General features: G+C 45.0%; 1 protein-coding gene across 1 annotated transcript in view; it reads right to left on the bottom strand.

The window, feature by feature from the left end:
- The window catches only part of grk4 (G protein-coupled receptor kinase 4), a 128,327-nt gene that overhangs the window by 7,299 nt on the left and 108,462 nt on the right, over nucleotides 1–12,566 (bottom strand). The window contains exons 10-13 of the mRNA XM_052019362.1: nucleotides 9,785–9,822; nucleotides 6,328–6,417; nucleotides 2,581–2,789; nucleotides 1,039–1,176 (exon numbers count right to left, since the gene is read on the bottom strand). Of these exons, the coding sequence (XP_051875322.1) occupies nucleotides 1,039–1,176; nucleotides 2,581–2,789; nucleotides 6,328–6,417; nucleotides 9,785–9,822 (475 nt within the window). The remainder of the gene's footprint in view (nucleotides 1–1,038; nucleotides 1,177–2,580; nucleotides 2,790–6,327; nucleotides 6,418–9,784; nucleotides 9,823–12,566) is intronic.

Genomic DNA, 12,566 nt, shown 5'->3' with positions numbered 1-12,566 from the left:
CAGTGCATGCATAACAGCATGAATCAGCTGAACAGAATGCCATTTCTCGCTGCGCATTATGTGGAACTCGATGCAACAATCTGTTTTTAATCATGTTGTTTGAGTCAACTGTGGTTTCATCAGTATCATTCTCATCTAGAGCAGAAGACCACAGGTTGAGTACAAGAGTCTAGACTGATACTGCAGTGGAGAATTAGGGTTTTCTGCATTGTCAGAATAGTGTCTGTTGGACGAAATGTAAAGGCCCCAAGTATCAGGTGGACATCATGGTTCCCATGGAACTATTTCAAAGTTAACACCAATTGTCAGGACCAATATTTATCCCTCAATAATTCCAAGACATTCCGCCATCCTCACATTGCTGTTTGTGAGAGCTTGCTGTGCACAGATCAGCTGCCAAATTTCTTGCATTATAACAGCGACTGCTCTTCAAAAGTACTTTGTTGGCTGTGAAGTCTTTTGGAGCATTCTGAAAAGGACGTGAAACACACTATACAATTGCAGTCTCTCTCCGGATAAATACTGGCTGGGACTCTGGGACAAACTCCCCTCTCCAAAACAGTGGCTGAGGGAATGATTGAGATTGAACTGAAGGTCAGAAGTTGGGAGTCTGAATGGTATCCCTGTGACCCCATGTGTTTCTTCTGAGTGCTTTCACCTCCCAGGCACATGCACTAATTGGCTGCTGTAAATTGCCGCTAATGTAGGTGACTGGCAGGATCTGTGAGGAGTTGATGGGAATGTGGGGAGAATAAAAAAAAATGGGAATAATGTAGGATTAGTGTAAATGGGTCAGCTATTAATGTCAGCATGGACTCAGTGGGCCAAAGGGCCTGCTTTCATGCTGGCTCTCTCGATAACTCTATGACTCCAATCAAATCTATAATAGGGGTAGTAGTGACAAAGATAATCCCTCTTTCAAACCCCACACTCCCTTAATGACCCTACATCTGGCTACATTCGTTTGAATAAATACACAGATCAACGTGATTTGTTTATCATAACCTCGGTTCTCTTTTGCATCTTTCACACACTTACATCCGGAACAAAGGGAGGGTCCAACATGTTTGCCTCAAGTCTTTTGAAGTTGATGTGTCGAAATATAGGATGTTGCTTCACCTCAGCTGCTCCGCCTCCCTGACAACCCAACCGCACCTTTGGATCTTTAGTCAGTAACTGCAAAAGGCAATTGAGACGTACAAGAGTTTGGAATCAAACCACTTCAGCCGGTACGAGTTGTACAATGATATCATTAACAACAATATACAAAACTTTGGTTAGGCGTGCTTGGGAGTGTAGTGTGCAGTTCTGGTCGCCCCATTACAGGAAGGATGTGGGGGCTTTGGAGTGGGTTCAGAAGAGGTTCACCAGGATGCTGCTTGAATTAGAGGGTATGAGCTACAAGGAGAGGTTGGATAATATTGGGTTGTTTTATCAGAAGCATCAGAGGCTGAGGGGAGACCTGATAGAAGTTAATAAAATTATGAGAGGCATAGATAAGGTAGACAGTCAGAACCTTTTTCCCCCCAGAGTAGACATGTCAAATACTGGAGGTCATCCACTTAAGGTGAGAGGGGGAAGTTCAGAATCAGATTTGTTATCATTAAGATATGATGTGAAATTTATGGTTTTGCAACAGGACCCTTGGCAGCTACTGAAGATGGTGGAGCGATGAAAATAGAGAATACTCAAGAGGTCAGAACTGAGGAGCACAGGGAGAATTGGAGATTAGGGGAGAAGTGTAGCTGGAGGAACATAGAACACTACAGCACAGTACAGGCCCTTTGGCCTATGACGTTGTGCCGACCTTTTACCCTGCTCTGATACCTATCTAACCCTTCCCTCCCACATAGCCCCTATTTTTCTGTCATCCAATGTCCTTAATGTATCTGCCCCCACAACCTCTGCAGGCAATGAGTTCCAAGCACCCACCACTGTGTAAAAAACTTACCTGACATCCCCCTTATACCTTCCTCCAGTCACCTTAAAATTATGTCCCTTCGTGTTAGCCATTGTCGCCCTGGGAAAAAGTCTCTGACTGTCCACTCGATCTATGCCTCATCATCTTGTACACCTCTATCAAGTCACCTCTCATCCTCCTCCTTTCCAAAGAGAAAAGCCCTAGCTCACTCAACCTATCCTCATAAGACGTTCTCCAATCCAGGCAACATCCTGGTAAATATCCTCTGCACCCTCTCTAAAGCTTCCACATCCTTTCTATAATGAGGCGACCAGAACTGAACACAATACTCCAAGTGTGGTCTGACCAGAGTTCTATAGAGCTGCAACATCGCCTCGTGGCTCTCAAACTCAATACCCCTACTTAACAAGGAAAACAATATGCCTTCTTAACAAGGAAAAGAACTTTACAGTTGAACCAATCTGGTTTATGTGACCATTGAACCATTCAAAGTCACGAAGGGCACCCAGTTATTGGTCAGCAATTGTGAGGTATTGCGTCCACAAGCCTACATCTCCACACAGTCATGGTCTTGCAGTCAATAACACATCACGGGCTCCTGGAGGGCAGAGTGTAAACGGGTTTAAAATCTTACTTAAAAACAAGCCAGACTTGTTTACCATACTGCAGATGGAACGCGTCTCCTCTGAGAACTTCTCAGAATAATCCTCCCTGTTCTCCTTCACTCGCCGGTCGACCTCCTCCCGCTTCACCTTCTCTTTACGCTTCCGAAAAGGTGACTGGCCCTGAATCATTTCGTAAAGCAGGCAGCCGAGGCCCCACCAGTCGGGGCTGAAGGAGTAACGCTCATTGTTGATGACCTCTGGAGCTAGAAGACAAACACAATGGAGAATTACTCACAAGATAGAGTACTGAATCTGGCCACAGAAACTAGTTCAGCTCACTGGGGACTCGAAGATCAGAGATATGGCAGTATCTCTAGATGCAAAGCTTGATGGAAGTTAGGGGATCTCTTCCACAAATAACAATTGAACAGAGGGTGATGTGTGTACGGAATGAGCTGCCAGAGGAAGTGGTAGAAGTGAGTACAATTATGTTGAAAAGACATTTGGACAGGTACATAGATTGACCATAAGATATAGGAGCAGAATTAGGCCATTAGTCTGCTTCGCCATTCAGTCATGGCTGATTTTTTTTCAACCTCATTCTCCCTATAACCCTTAACCCTCCTTACCAATCAAGAACCTATCAATCTCTGCCTTAAATACACACAATGACTTGGCCTCCACAGGCCTCTGTGGCAACAAATTCCACAGATTCACCACCCTCTGGATGAAGAAGTTCCTCCTCATAGTTTTAAAGGGATATCCCTTTATTCTGAAGCTGTGCTCTCAGATTCTAGACTGCCACTGATGGAAAGGTTTAGAGGGATATGGGTCAAATGCAGGCAAATGGGACTAACTCAGGTAGACAACTTGGTTGGCATGGTAACCTTCCTCATATCCCTTAGAATTTATTGATCCCAAGCCTGAATCACTCACAACCAGTAAAGCATTTCAACAAATCAAAACACTGAAGAAATTTCTCAGGAGACACCAGAGACGGCAGACGCTGGAAACTGGAGCAACAAACAATCTGCTGGAGGAACTGGGTCGAGCAGCATCTGTGGAGGGAGGGAGGGAGGGAACTGTCGATGAATTGAGACCCTTCATCAGGACTGATTGCTCATCTATGTACTGAATGGCTGAGCCCTTTTCCCAGGGTCTGACCCTTCATTCTTAATTTCCCCACCAGAGGAAAATGAACTGTAGTAAAATCAAACTGCTGGGTACCTTCCCTCTCCACTCTCAGTCCTGAGGCAGGTCTCAACGCAGTTCGTTGACCATCCCTTTGCCTCTACAGATGCTGCTTGACCTGCTGAGCTCCTCCAGCGGTTTACTTTTAGCTCCAGATTTCAGCATCTGCAGTCTGTTATCTCCCCTCTGAACTGTGTTTGTTTCGATCTACATACCCCTTCTTTTAAAATTGATTATACAAGTTACAGAATCATAGAGTCATCCAACGTGGAAACAGGCCCTTTGGCCCAACTCGTCCATGCCGACCACGTTGTCCAGTTGAGCTAGTCCCATTTGCCCACGTTTCCCCACATTCCCCCTAAATCTTTTCTCTCTACGTACCTGTCCAAATGTCTTTAAAACATTCTAATTGTACCTGTCTGTACCACTTCATCCTCAATGTTTCCTCATTCATTCCAAGGACCAAACCCAGGAAATCTTTGTCACACTTCCTCTGAGGGTAGTCCAGAAACCAAGACCAAAACTGAACAGTGGATTCCAGGAATTAACTCCCTCCAACCCCTGCACTATTGCATTAAGACATCCCCAACTCCCACAGAGAATAAAGATTCAACACAAGTGCAGCATGGGAGAAAGTCCTGGTGAGTAAAAGGAACACAGAAAACAGTGGATCATAGAGTAAACGTGTCAGAGGATGGTGCCAAAGTTCAAGTGCCTGTTCCTGTGCCATATGGCTCTCGGAACAAAGTCCCACTCAGTGAAGAGAGCAGGAGAAACTGAGTCCCAACATATTCAAAAGGAGTCCAACACTAGAGGGCATAGGTTTAAAGTGAGAGGGGAAAGATTTAATAGGAATCTGAGGGGCAACTTTCTCCACAGAAAGGATGGTACGTATATGGAAAGAGCTGACACAAGAACATAGAACACTATAGCACAGTACAGGCCCTTCAGCCCACAATGTTGTGCCGACACTTTATCCTGCTCTGAGATCTATTTAACCCTTCCCTCTCATTTCTCTATCATTCATGTGGCTAAGAGTCTCTTCAATGTCCCCAACATATCTGCCCCCACAACCTCTGCCAGTAGTGCGTTCCACACACCCACCATTCTCTGTGTAAAAAAACTTACCTCTGACATCCCCCTCATATCCTCCAATCACCTTAAAATTATGCCCTCTCGTGTTAGCCATTGTCACCCTGGGAAAAAGTCTCTGACTGTCCACTCGATCTATGCCTCTAATCATCTTGTACACCTCTATCAAGTCACCTCTCATTCTCCTTCACTCCAAAGAGAAAAGCCTTAACTCGCTCAACCTAGCCTTGTAAGACATGCTCTCCAATCCTGGCAGCATCCCGGTAAATCTCCTCTGCACCCTCTCTAAAGCTTCTACATCCTTTCTATAATGAGGCAACCAGAACTAAACACAATACTCCAAGTGTGGTCTAACCAGAGTCCAATAGAGCTGCAACATTACCTCGTGGCTCTTGAACTCAACACCCTGACTAATAAAGCCCAACACACCATATACCTTCTTAACAACCCTATCGATCTGCACGGCAACCTTGAGGGATCTATGGATCGACCATCACCCTCTGTCTTCTATGGGCGAGCCAATTCCAAATCCACACAGCCAAGTTTCCCGGGATCCCATGCCTCCTGACTTTCTGAATGAACCTTCCATGAGGACCTTATCAAGTGCCTTACTAAAATCCACATACACCACATCCACTGCTCTACCTTCATCAATGTGCTTTGTCACATCCTCAAAGAAGTACCTGCCTCAACTACAATAACAATACTTAAAAGATATTTGGACCGGTACATGGATAGGAAAGGTTTAGAGAGATATGGGCCAAATGCAGGCAAATGGGACAAGCTTAGATGGGCATCTTAGTTGGCACGGACGAGTTGGGCTGAAGGGCCTGTTTCTGTGTTGTATGACTATCTGCACGTTGCCCTGAACTTTATGTACAAAGACACCAAATTTCACCATGCAGTAATATCTATTAGTTTCTCAGGATTAAAAAAAAGTAACTTTTCTATACGTCATTTTACAATGAATAATCCTACATTATACAACTGCCAACTTCATGCCCACACACGTAACCTGCCTACATCTCTTCACAGCTTACTTCCCTATCTTGATTTTTAAAACATCAGAAAATGTTCCAGATCGAGTGAAATCATCTGTTACACAAAAATAAAGTCCATGGAATGATGCACTGAATGTACAAAGGTGTGGATGAATGTTTCAGTGGGTGATGGAGGTGTACTCTAAACCATCTTTTTGGAACCACCAAGACATTTGCCCAAGCTGAGAAGCCCTGATTCCCTATGAATAGAACATGTAACCTTGAAACTCAAGCCAACAGCCATTAGCCAACAGGGTAACCTGAAGATGGGATTTTTATGGGATGAGGGAGGAAGGGAGGGGGAGGAAGGGGTGGATGGTGTGGGTAAATAGGAGTCAAAGGATGAGGCTTCGGACTGTTTGCCGGGAAGATGATTTTTTTAAAAATTAGCTTTAACTCTGCTTCCCCACAGAATAGTCAAAGTTGCCATTTTCAGCCAACTCTTCTTGCTGCATGGGCTGGAGATTTCTGGACTCACCCATGTACCCAACAGTGCCAACTCTCCCTCGAATTCTTTCGCCTTCTGGAATCTGCATGGCCAAACCCAGATCCGAGATCCTGATGTGACCTGAGAATAAACAACAAAAGGTGGATAAACAAAAGTGGAGGGAGAGAACGTTCGTGATTCAACAGCATTTATATAGCACCTTTAACTTAGCAAAATCTCCCCGGGTGCTTCACCCACCCACCCACCCGGGACATTCTCTCTTCTCCCCTCTTCCATCGGGTCGATGATACAGGAGCCTGAGGGCACGTACCACCATGCTTAAGGACAGCTTCTACCCCACTGTGATAAGACTATTGAACGGTTCCCTTATACAAGATGTACTCCGACTTCACGATCTACCTTGTTGTGACCTTGCACCTTATTGCACTGCACTCTCTCTGTAGCTGTGACACTTTACTCTGTACTGTTATTGTTTTTACCTGTACTACCTCAATGCACTCTGTACTAACCCAATGTAACTGCACTGTGTAATGAACTGACCTGTACGATCGGTTTGTAAGACAAGTTTTTCCACTGTACCTTGGTACAAGTGACAATAATAAGCCAATACCTGACAACGTTTGACACTGCCAGCTGAGGAAACATTAGCCCAAATGAACAAAATCTTGGGCAAAAAGACTGGCTTGAGGAACATTCAAAAGCAGACAACTGCAGAGGGAGTTACAGAGCCAAGGTTTCAGCAGCCTGGAGCATGGCCTCCAGTGGAGGGGTGATTCAAATGGTGAACACACAACAGGCAGGAATTTGAAGAGAGGGTTGCAGAAAGGGAGGGAACAAGGCAACAGAGGGGTCTGAAAATAAGGATGAGAATTTTAAAATTGAAGCTTTATTGGAATGTTTCTAATTTAACTCTGCAGGAAAGTGGGAGAATCAGATTTGCTGAGATCAAGGGGTCCACACTTGCCTTCATTGGTCAAGACATTGAGTACAAGAGTTGGGACGTCATGTTACAGCTGTACAAGACATTGATGAGACCATACTTGTGTTATGGACTCAGTGAAAGTCCCTTTAAGATAGAGAGTGTGTGTGTATGTGTGTGTGGGGCGTGCTTACGTCAATAGAAGATAAAGGACGTAATGACGTTGTTGAAGAAGTCAGAAGAAGAAGAAGAAGGAGAGAGAGAGAAGGGAGAGAGACACCAGCCTGCTTGTTTTCTCTATCGATGGATGAGAAATAATAACTGTGTTTGCCATAGAAATCCATGTATGGAAGTTGGAAGTAATCCGGTGGAGTTCACTTTGTTGCTGACCTGTAGAAGGAAACAGGTATTTGTGTGTGGACGACCACGGTTCGGATGCTTTTCGGGGTGAGGAAGTCACTACCGAGTAAACACTGAAGTGTCGTTTGGGGTCCATCGTGGAACATTTGGATTTCGTATGTACTCTCTCTATGTTTTTCTACATCTACATCTTATCTTCAGACAACGGTGGTTGTTGAAGAAGCCCTTGCTCATGTTTCACCTTATGGCTTGCGGAACTGAACTTTAAGAACCATTCCGGAACTGGGAATTTTGGACTTTGTCACACACACACACACGAAGAGTTTAGTTTTGGGGTTAACGTTCGAGGTTTAACATTTTTGAATTCTAACATACTAACATTTTTACTTTTATTTTACGTATTATCATAAGTAGTGATTAATAAAATAGTTTTTAACACTGAATCATGCTCAGTGTGTTTCTTTTGTTGCTGGTTTGTGACACTTGGAATACGGTGTGCAGTTCTGGTTGCCAGGCTGTGGGAAGGATGAAAGGGTGCAGGAAAGATTCACAACGATGTTGCCGGGGCTGGAGGGCTCGAGTTATGAGGGGAGGGGGAGGGGGAGGGGGATAGATAAGGTGAATGGACAGTCTTTTTCCTAAGGTAGGGCGAGTCTAAAACTAGACGGCATGGGTTTAAGATAAGAGGGTTAAGATTTAAAGGGGACCTGTGGGGCAAGTTTTTCCACAGAGAGGGCTGTGGGTATATTGAAAGAGCTGCCAGGGGAAGTGGTCGAGGTGGGTACAATTACAATGTTTAAAAGACATTTGGACAGGTTCATGGGTAGACAGGTTTAAAGATGCAAGCAAATGCGACAAGCTGGAGGCAGGCACCTTGGTCGGCATGGACGAGCTGAGCGAAAGGGCCTGTTGCCGTGCTCTGTGATTCAATGAGCTGCCTTTCAAGAGTAGGGTACGACAGTAGAATCAAGAAGATGGGTGGGTGGGGGGGTGGCGGTGGGGAGATTCTCATTCTGGCAACAATTTCCTGGAGGTGAGGAGGCTGCAAATCCACAGCTCAAAAGAAAAACCACAAACCTATCCAAAACTGAAACACTCAAATGAAGCCCATGATGGTGCCCAGTGTGGACACAACGTAAATTCCTTTGACGTTATGAAAATACTTCAAAGACGATCAAGATGCTTGTGGAGTCTCCTGATGCACGAGCTCGAACGTCTAGCCACTCCCGTGATATACTCTGGGGTCTACTCAAGCAGGAGCCTCCCCACCCACCCCACCCCCCTCCTTCAGATGGGACTTCACATCAAGTTCTCATCTGTCCACGGGGGCGATACTAAAAGGGCACACAAGACCGGGGGGGGAGAGGGAGGGGGAGGGGGAGGGGGAGGGGGAGGGGGAAGGGGAGAGAAAACTCCCTGCCCTCCCCACCCCCCAGTGTTTTTTGATCTGTAAGATCAATGGTGGATCGTCTGGTCCACGTCACATTGTCATTTGAGGGAGCTCGCTGTGCAGCCGATCGGTTGCCACAGCTCGGCAGTGACCAAACTTCAAAAGTCATCGGATGGCTGTAAAGGCATCAAGACATCCTGCGACACAGTGAAGATGAATGGCTGCCACCTGTGTTGTACATTTTCTGTGAGATATTCTACTGTTCCATCATGAAAATATCTTCAGAAACAGTTTTAATAATTCCTACTTGTAACAATTATCCCCCACCCAACTTGATTTATCTGTAAATAATTTCACAAGTTCTTCACAAGTTAAACTGATTAATTCATTAGCAGGAAGTCAATATTCTCTGTTCACTCTACCTCGTATAATCAGATGGACCCTTGTTAGATCACTCACACCCTCTTCATCCTAGCCCGTTGGGTACACAGAACAGTACAGCACAGGAACAGGCCCTTCCACCCACAATGTCTGCGCTGGCAGCATCCTGGTGAACCTCTTCTGCACCCTCTCCACAGCCTTCCTGTAATGGGCCGACCAGAATTGCACACAATACTCCAAGTGCGGCCAAACCAACGTTTTATAGAGCTGCAGCATGACTTTGTGACTCTTGTATTCAATGCCCTGACCAACAAAGGCAAGCATGCCACATACTTTCTTTCCCACCCTATCTTTTGCCTTGGTTTTGTTACGTTCCATATTAATATTCATTGTGACCGCTAAACCCTGAACAAAGAGAGAACAAGAAAGGATCTCACCGTGATCATCCAGCAAAATGTTTTCCGGCTTCAAATCTCTAGGTGAGGAGGGAATATGGAAGAAAAATAAAGTCAGTCTCAGGCGGGAACAAGCAGGGAACTATGACAAATATGGAAGACAAGTAAAACTGCAGATGCTGGAATCTGAAACAAGAACCAAAGTGCTGGAAGAACTCAGCCAGTCGAGCAGCATCTGTGGAAGGAGACACCAGTTAATGCTTCAGCTTGAAGACACTCCACTAGAAATGTAAAAGGGAGAAAGCCCGTTAGTCTAAGTAGCAGAAAGAAGGTGTGGAAGGGCAATGGTGGACAAAGGGAGTGTCTGAAAGGAGAGTTCAGCTGCTCTGTGTAACGTATTGCTAATGTGAAGTTGTCGTCTGCCCTACAAGTAATATGAACACAGCTCAGCACATCACGAAAACCAGCCTCCCTTCCATTGACTCCGTCTACACTTCTCACTGCCTTGGGCAAGCAGGCAACATAATCAAAGACCCCACCCACCCCAGTTATTTTCTCTTCTCCCCCCTCCCATTGGGCAGAAGATGCAAATGCCTGTAAGCATGTACCACCAGGCTCAAGGACAGCTTCTATCCCACTGTTATAAGACTATTGAACTGTTCCCTAGTACGACAAGATGGATTCTTGACCTCACAATCTACCTCATTATGGCCTTACACTGCACTTTCTCTGTAGCTGTGACACTTTATTCTGCATTCTGTTATTGCTTTTCCCTTATACCACCTCAATGTACTTATGTGATGAAATGATCTGTATGGATGGCATACGAAACAGTTTTCACTGTACCTCAGTACATGTGACAATAATAAACCAATTTATGATGTTTTTATTTTTAAGAAAAAGAAGAAAGAGCGATGACAAGCACAAATGGCCGGTCCTGATACAAACAGAAAGAGCAAGTGATCTAAAGTCAGAGAATTCAGTATTGACGATAAGAAACACAGATCGTTCTGCTATAACAAGATAGTTGTATTCCTAAGAAATCTCACGTTATATAAAATTGTGTTGTAAAAACAATCACAGGAAAAGGGGGGTTAGGGGCTGGAGAGTTTCAGACTCATAATAACAGTTATTTCCCCACAAGATTTTCAAATATAAAGGTATTTTTAATCGCCAAGTCTAATTTGTTTACTGGAAGCTAAAACAACTAAAGTCTGTATGTTACTTTGTTTAATGGAGTATTGTTGCACAGATATCAATAGAAACGATTGCTTGCCCATTTCCAACAGCCTCCCGCAGTGAAACTGTCAGCCTGTGTTCTTAGGAGACAAGTGTCTGATTACTGCGGGAGACGTTACATGGAAACAGCTATTTTTCCCCCAAGACTTTTCCAAGACAGCTTCTTTTTACAATCAGCTTGTCAATTTCCAAAGCAACTCTTAAGTAGTTCTCTAGTTCCCAATCAAAACCATGCTATAACCAATTCAGCCCATGTGATGCAGATGTAGTTCCCTAATTCATCAGTCACATTATATCCATTTCACATGATGGAAGCACGTGCTATAGCAGAACCACCTGCACAGAAAAGGGAACCACTACTTGGGGAATGGAGCCAAGGAGAGGAGGTGGGATCAGCAACCAGATGGGCCACGTCCTCTATCATACACTCTACGATTGTGCTGGTGCCTGCTGATGTTTATACTCCACACTAAGGGAATCTGGGCCTGAAGGAAATCAAAGGCAATCAGGATAGGGCAGGAAAATGGCACTGTGGTAGATCAGCCACGGTCCTAGGAATGGTGGAGCAGGCTACAAGTGCTAGATAACCAACCACTACTCAGATTTTTTATGTCATTATGTGAGCTTCTTCCTTCCCCCTTTGTGTTTTTTTACTCATGTAACGTGGCTGTCACAGACAAGGCTGTGGTCACCTCGTTATAGGAAGGATATGGAGGCTTTGGAAAGGGTGCAGAGGAGGTTCACCAGAATGCTGCCTGGTTTGGAAGACGTGCTATGAGGGGAGGTTGGACAAGCTGGGGCCGTTTTCTCTAGAGCGGCAGAGGCTGAGGGGAGATTCAATACACGTTTATAAAATTATGCGAGGCATAGATAGAGTAGACAGCCAGTATTTCATTCCCAGGACTGAAATGTCAAGTAATCGAGGGCACGTATTTAAGATGAGACGGGGAAAGTACAAAGGAGATGTACAAGGCAAGTTATTTTTTTGTACACAGAGTGGTAGGTGCCTGGCGGTGGTAGAGGTAGATAGCATAGGAGTGTTTAAGAGCCTCTTAGATAGGCACATGAATATGCAGGGCAAGGAGGGATATGGTCAATGTGCTGGGAAGCGGGATTAGATTTAATTAGGAGTCATTGGTTTAATTACTTTGGCACAACATCGTGGGCTGAAGGGCCCATCCTGTGCTGTTCTATGCAGGGCCAGTAGATATTGCCCACCCTCAGCTGCTCTTAAGGTGGTGGTGAGCCACATTCCAGAACGGTTGCAGTCCTTGAGGTGCAGATACTTGCTTCCTTAGAAGGCAGTGAACAAGCAGGACTGTCAGATAGTTGCAAAAGACCCCACTGTCTCTTCGGTACTGCTAACTAACTCCACAACTGCTGAATACAAAACCGTGCAGCCAGTTATGCTAGTTACATTCCTAATTAGCCCTGTAAATGGGGATAATATAGACTAGAAGTAGGCTTGTTGAGTACATCAGCCTGCTTGTTCCGAACAGGTTTTCCAACCTGTAATTTATTCATTGACCACTAGAGGGAACAGTTTACTACATCCACCACCCAGCAATGTCCACCCGCCCACCTC

Source organism: Pristis pectinata, chromosome 7 (assembly GCF_009764475.1).
Source record: "Pristis pectinata isolate sPriPec2 chromosome 7, sPriPec2.1.pri, whole genome shotgun sequence".
In the NCBI taxonomy this organism is placed as follows: domain Eukaryota; kingdom Metazoa; phylum Chordata; class Chondrichthyes; order Rhinopristiformes; family Pristidae; genus Pristis; species Pristis pectinata.
This window is presented reverse-complemented; position numbering and strand designations above follow the sequence as displayed.